Source organism: Raphanus sativus, chromosome 6, assembly GCF_000801105.2.
Source record: "Raphanus sativus cultivar WK10039 chromosome 6, ASM80110v3, whole genome shotgun sequence".
Lineage (NCBI taxonomy): Eukaryota > Viridiplantae > Streptophyta > Magnoliopsida > Brassicales > Brassicaceae > Raphanus > Raphanus sativus.
The window spans coordinates 7,392,221-7,398,442 of NC_079516.1; the positions used below are offsets into that span (position 1 = coordinate 7,392,221).

Here is a 6,222-nt window from a genome sequence, read left to right on the forward strand (position 1 = left end):
CTTCCTACTAGTTCATCCTCGCAATCGATTTGAGCTTCTTCGATTTCTCTCGAACACCAAATCCTACCTTCGCGTTGATTCTCTGATCTCGTTTCTTGACTTTCAAAGCAGATCACATTCGGAAGAATCGAAAGAGATTCATAAACCTAATCGGCTGTAATCGCTCCAGTTTCTGTTGCGTCTTAGAAACCCTAATTTAGGGTGCCCTCTGAAGAGCGCAGCAAGAGAATATGAACGCTCCGATCATAGGTGAGCTCGATTCACACCTCTCCTTCCTTTCTCAAACACTTGTAATTACTTAATTCACACCTTCTCTCTCTCTGTGTTTGTGTAGATCCACTGCAAGGAGACTTTCCAGAGGTGATTGAAGAGTATCTAGAGCACGGTGTCATCAAGTGCGTTGCTTTCAACCACCGTGGCTCTCTCCTCGCAGGTAAAAACCCATCTCCTTTTTTCCACCCTCTTGTTTTTCGAATTTTTGATGTAATCTTTGTAATTGCTGTTGATGATAGCTGGATGTGCGGACGGGAGCTGTGTGATCTGGGACTTCGAAACCAGAGGCATTGCAAAAGAGCTTCGTGATAACGACTGCGCCGCCGCAATCACAAGCGTCTCCTGGTCAAAGTACGGACACCGTTTGCTCGTCTCAGCTGCAGACAAGTCGTTAACTCTCTGGGACGTCTCCACGGGAGAGAAGATTGCTCGGACGACTCTTCAGCAGACTCCATTGCACGCTCGTCTTAACCCTGGGTTAACCTCGCCTTCTCTTTGCTTAGCGTGCCCGCTCTCTTCTGCTCCCATGATTGTTGACTTTGAGATTGGTTGCACGACTTTGCTTCCTGTGTATGTCCCTGAGATGATGCCTGATGTGTTGTTGGCTCCTCAGCAGCGGAGTAAATGTTCTGAGTCTGGTCCTCCTTTCTCTCCTGCTGCTGCGTGTTTTAACAAGTGTGGGGATCTTGTTTATGTAGGGAATGCTAAAGGGGAGATTCTTATTGTTGATTATAAAAGTGTTAAGGTTCTTGCTTTGGTTCCTGTGTCTGGTGGGTCTGCGGTGAAGAACATTGTGTTCAGCAGGAACGGGAAGTACCTTCTCACGAATTCGCATGACCGCATCATTAGGATATATGAGAATCTTCTCCCTGCTAAAGATGTGCTTAGATCGCTGGAGGACTTGGGTAAGAACGTAGATGGGGGGGTTGATGGTGTTGAGAAGTTGAAGGCTGTTGGATCGAAATGCTTGACGCTCTTCAGGGAGTTCCAAGACTTGGTTACCAAAATGCATTGGAAAGCGCCGTGTTTCAGTGGTGACGGTGAGTGGGTCGTTGGGGGTTCTGCATGCAAAGGAGAGCATAAGATATACATATGGGATCGAGCGGGGCATCTCGTGAAAATATTAGAAGGTCCAAAAGAGGCCTTGATTGATCTTGCTTGGCATCCTGTTCATCCGGTAATCGTCTCTGTTTCCTTGACTGGTCTGGTGTACATTTGGGCGAAAGATTACACAGAGAACTGGAGTGCGTTTGCTCCTGATTTCAAGGAGCTTGAGGAGAATGAAGAGTATGTGGAACGTGAAGATGAATTTGATTTGATGCCTGAAACAGGAAAGGTGAGAAATTGAATATTATAAATTTTCTATTAATTACTCTGTCACCTGTTTACCTGAATATATGTGGTTGGTTGTATGCGTGTAGGTGAAAGTATCAAGTGTTAATGAAGATGAGGAAGTTGACATAGAGACAGTGGAAAAGGATGCTTTCAGTGATTCAGATATGTCAGTGGAAGAACTCCGCTACCTTCCAGCTGAACCGATCCCAGATACAAACGAGGAGCAAGACGAGTTAAAGTTAATAGAAGCTCGTATATCTGCATCTCCTGCTTCCGAAGAGGCGGGTCAGAATGGACATGTGGCTGACCATACACCGAGTCCACTAGGAGGTAAGAAGATCTTTTAACAGCTTCATATGAAAAAACATAGTTATAAATGCACTCGAAGTCTTTCTGAATAAATGTCTAGTCTCTATGTTATGGCACAGAGTTGGATGTTTTATTTACTAATGCATTTGGCTGTCTATTGTAGAAGAAATGGGTGAAACACGAGGAAAGAGAAAAAGGAAACCATCAGAGAAGGCCATGGAGTTGCAGGCGGAGAAGGCAAAGTCATCAAAAGCTTCAGGAAGAACAGTACGAGAGAAAAGCAGAGCAGTAGGCGATCAAGAAATCGTTGACAGTGTAAATGGTGATGACGAAGATGATGTCGATGCATATTATTAACCAAGTAAGTCTACTAATCTCTATTTATTGAGCATAAAAAATGCAGCAAGCTAAGACATGGAATAATTTTATTATTTTATTTGAATGTTCTGGTTGCAGGCAATGCTGTGTTCTTTTCTACCACGACATCTTTGTTGTGAATCAAGATGGATTCTGCACACTAGGAAATTTATGTAGTCAGGAGCGTGTGTATTAAGACAATTTTTAAGCAGTTTAGACAAAGAGATAGAGAGCGAATATAAACATCTTTTTTGAATCATTAACTTTGAAATCATCACATTAACATAATTATTGCTCATAACAGATACATAATACAACAAACAATGGATACAACCAGACAGAGAAATGGATAGATGAAAAGAAAGGAGTGCTGGATGATAAATTTTGTTTTTTAAGTGTCACGAGGGCCGTCAGAAGCTTGGGTCTTTCTTAGGTTCCAGTTAAGACCATCGTGGATGCTGCGTAGGAAGTCCTTAATTGATTCATCCTGGCAAGCCGTTGAGACAGGATACTGTGACATACTACACACTAGTGTATCCCCTGACTTAAGCTCTTTCCGGTCTTTCCCATCAAACGATACCCACGCAGAGCCTCTGCTGTTGGCTGGTACTTTCACTTTCACTAACACGTGGTCTGGTAATATCAGTGGGCGGAAAGACAGAGAATGCGGACAGATAGGTGTGAACAAGATCCCAGGAACCTGCAAGTATATAGAACCATTTGTCTTTCATCTAAGCTCACAGAACCAACAATGCTATTGTTGTTGTGGAGATGAAGATCATTACCTGTGGATGGACCATTGACCCGCCAGCTGCAAGTGAATAGGCGGTGCTACCAGTAGTTGTAGATAGTATTAGTCCGTCGCCTTGGACACATGTGACAAATGAGTCGTCGCAGTAGCATTCAAGGTTTGTGAGGTAAGAAGATTGCCCTCGGTCAATGGTGACTTCATTCAGAACAAGCGTATGCTCCACTTTATCGGAGTCAGGCTTTGCTGTTTCTGTCTCGGAGTCAGGCTTTGCTGCTTCTTTCTCGGAGTCAGGCTTTGCTGCTTTTTCAATGTGACACTGCAACCTGTGTCGCAGTGTTAAACTGATTGGACCCTTCAAAAGCTTTTCAAGACAATTTTGGTATTGTTTACTGTCTGGAGGAATCATTAAGAGTTAAAGAAAAGTTTCTACTAGTGACATATTAATTAAAGAAACTGATAACTGAAAAGATGGAAAGGATACGGAAAGGAGTCATGAATCCCAGAGATCCCATAGCAAATGGGACAATTGGAGGCACTGATTTTTTAAACCTCGATGCTGCCTGTAATGGTCAAAGATGTTCCATGTTTTTTAATAAAACACAAAGAAGGGACAGTGATATAATAAACTTGAGAGTTGAGATTGACGACTTTACCCATAGTACTGTACCATCTCCACCAAGAGTTATAACAAGGTCAACCTTTGGCTGTAGAAGTGAGATTTCTTCGTCTGCATTAAACAAGTTTCTAAGCTTTTAAAAAAAACTTGTCTTGGGACAGAAAAACACTGAGGTGATCCATACCATCTTTCCAAGTTTTTACAAAGTTGAAGGAGCTTGACACCGATAAAAGTTGTGCTTTTACTCTTGGTTCCACATAAATATTTATTAGTCCTTTCTGCTCTTTCAACCATCTGAAATAAAGTTTTGTTAACATCCAGTCTTAAAAAAAAAAAAATTAGTCAAAAAAAGAAAACACTTAAAAAAAACCCTTCAGTAATCCAATGGTATCTTGACGAAATCTTTTCACAAGTATAAATAGTACTGACCTGACCATTTCCACAGAAAGAACTTGTACAGGAGTTGAATCAGGTTTAGTGAAAATCATAACACTTTTTGGATTTGTCTCCCATGTCAGTGAAATCTGAATAAACAGTAATTACAAGTGTGCATCATCAGACTTCTAAAAAAAACAACAGTTTTGATAAGGAAACAAACAGAGTCCTTACCTGTTTACTACTGCGGTCTAGTGTAGTGATGTTCCCACCCTCAAACGAGACAATCTCTTTCTTGTGTTGATCATTAGCCTGCCCCTTGCATTCCCATGAAAGCTTAAACGATGCCTGCATAAAAAAGTTGATTTGATAAAATGTAATAATACACTACACAGTACAGGAGATAGTTTTTGAATGCTAGACGTTGCCTGCATTGACTTGGATACCAACAAGAGCAGGACCAGTAATATATTACCTTTCGCTTCAATTTGTTGTAAGGACTGTTATGTTCACAATCTTGGAGCATTTCATGAGAGCAAATACTATCAAAGGAAGACCTTGCTAATTTCCCATTTTCCGGGACATGAAGCCTCGGAGACTTGGCTAAATGATCCATCCCCTTGCTATTATTGCTACTGGATGGTGCTGTGATATACAAATCCATATGTTAATATCAAACAAGTCCAAAAAGAGCCGAGCTAGTTAGAAGAAAACCAACCTTGACGAAGCAAGCCAAGGTTCTTAGACCTCTCCAACTCATATTTTTGTTTCCATTCATCAGCCACGGCTTGAACCACTGCTTTTCCTTTAGCAGTACCTCTTAGAGCCTTTGCAACCGCTACAAAAGAATGCACCAAAAAAAAAAGTAAGCCCAAAGGACCAAAGAAAAAGCATGAAAGCTTATATTATAGCCTTCAAAATTATCAGAAGCTTTTACTTATCAAAGCCTCAGAGAACTCAATGAGATGATGATCATCGGTAGCCTGGATAGGAGGAGTCTGTTGTTGACTAAGAAGCTCCTGTACATCTCTCCCTGATTGAGCTAGTGCAACCAGGCCCAAATCATTGAAACCTGTTTCTGGGTTACTGTTTGCATCACCATTTCCAACAGAATCCTGCCAAGAAAGTTCAATGATTGGATTATAAAACAAAAAAAAAAACATAAGCTTTGAATATGGAGTCAACAGACATAAAACAAGAAACACAAAAGCAGAAGAAATACTAAAACGGAGAAGCGGAAGAAGGAGAGATTGAAGTACAGTGTTATGGAGCTTGTAGTTCGATGACGACATTGAATTCTTTATGATCCAAGACTTAGAGAGAGAGAGAGATCAAAATGCGTTGTGGATTTGCCATCTCAACAAGGAACGCATGCGTATTTATACAAAAAGAAAAAATGGGAAGAGGGAGGAAGAGTTGTAAGCATCTCCATGTTTTTTCTTTTCCATGAAACAAAACAGTAGTTGCTTTGAAATTAACTAAAAGTCTTCTCTGTATTAAAGTATTAAAAAAATTCTTCAGATTCTCTTTCTGATGTTTACATTTTTCATGCAAAAGTTAAAATTATTATTATCTGGTCATCTTACTTTTATGTTTACATATACAATAATCTCTCTTTTCAATCCCCAAAAAAAACCTTTGTGGCAAGTACCTACATTCATTTTCTCTCTTCTCGATCCAGATCTGGTGGAAGCTATTGGAGTAATTCTTGGGTTCACTCCCTAGGGTGAACCTCTAGGTTCACCCACCAACAGGAGTTCACCATTTTATATTTAATATATTTTAAAAAAGGAAATAAAATATTGTCAAGTTATATTACGTTTTTTAAAAAAATTAAAAAATAAAAGCTCAAGAATTAAAATAAAAAAATAATAGTAGTTGAAAAAAAAATATTTTTTAAAAAAGCTTTTTATACCATCAGCAAAATGCTAAACCCTAAACCCTAAATCCTAAACCCTAAACCATTGGGTAAACCCTAAACCCTTGGACAAATTCTAAATTCTTGAATTTTTTAAAGTAATTTTAGTACCGTCAGCAAAACACTAAACCCTAAACCCTAAATACTATACCCTAAACCCATGGATAAATCTTAAACCCTTGGATAAATCATAAACCCTAGAATTTAAGATTTATCCAAGGGTTTAAGATTTACCCAAGGGTTTAGGATATAACATTTAGGGTTTAGGGTTTAGTATTTAGGGTTTAG

General features: G+C 39.7%; 2 protein-coding genes across 3 annotated transcripts; one reads left to right on the forward strand and one right to left on the reverse strand.

Annotated features, from left to right (window-relative positions):
- The first annotated feature begins 19 nt into the window (after window positions 1-19).
- LOC108829061 (protein RBL) lies at window positions 20-2,553 on the forward strand. 2 transcript variants are annotated; one of them, XM_018602720.2, is made up of 6 exons: window positions 20-249; window positions 335-433; window positions 513-1,609; window positions 1,695-1,938; window positions 2,084-2,278; window positions 2,374-2,553. In XM_018602720.2, the coding sequence occupies exons 1-5, from the start codon at window positions 231-233 to the stop codon at window positions 2,272-2,274; spliced, it is 1,650 nt and encodes a 549-aa protein (XP_018458222.1). In that variant the 5' UTR covers window positions 20-230; the 3' UTR covers window positions 2,275-2,278; window positions 2,374-2,553. The 2 variants fall into 2 exon arrangements, with proteins under 2 accessions (XP_018458222.1, XP_018458221.1); XM_018602719.2 differs by having other exon boundaries at window positions 23-249; window positions 2,081-2,278.
- On the reverse strand, window positions 2,512-5,470 carry LOC108829062 (NAD(H) kinase 1-like). Its single transcript, XM_018602721.2, has 11 exons — window positions 5,276-5,470; window positions 4,954-5,131; window positions 4,735-4,854; window positions 4,492-4,661; window positions 4,251-4,364; window positions 4,071-4,165; window positions 3,826-3,935; window positions 3,679-3,752; window positions 3,507-3,585; window positions 3,060-3,418; window positions 2,512-2,974 (listed from the first exon to the last, which is right to left on the reverse strand). Exons 1-11 carry the CDS (start codon window positions 5,306-5,308, stop codon window positions 2,666-2,668), a joined length of 1,641 nt encoding a protein of 546 aa, XP_018458223.1. The 5' UTR covers window positions 5,309-5,470; the 3' UTR covers window positions 2,512-2,665.
- Window positions 5,471-6,222: the final 752 nt, after the last annotated feature.

Bases quoted from the DNA above. Each gene is read 5' to 3' on its own strand.
- LOC108829061 (XM_018602719.2), top strand. The intron at 1,610-1,694 runs GTGAGAAATTGA...GTATGCGTGTAG, and splicing joins TGATGCCTGAAACAGGAAAG to GTGAAAGTATCAAGTGTTAA. The intron at 1,939-2,080 runs GTAAGAAGATCT...TGTCTATTGTAG, and splicing joins TACACCGAGTCCACTAGGAG to AAGAAATGGGTGAAACACGA.
- LOC108829062 (XM_018602721.2), bottom strand. From the start codon at position 5,308: ATGTCGTCATCGAACTACAAGCTCCATAACACT. The intron at 3,936-4,070 runs GTCAGTACTATT...ACTTTATTTCAG, and splicing joins CTTTCTGTGGAAATGGTCAG to ATGGTTGAAAGAGCAGAAAG. The intron at 2,975-3,059 runs GTAATGATCTTC...ATATACTTGCAG, and splicing joins GGTCAATGGTCCATCCACAG to GTTCCTGGGATCTTGTTCAC.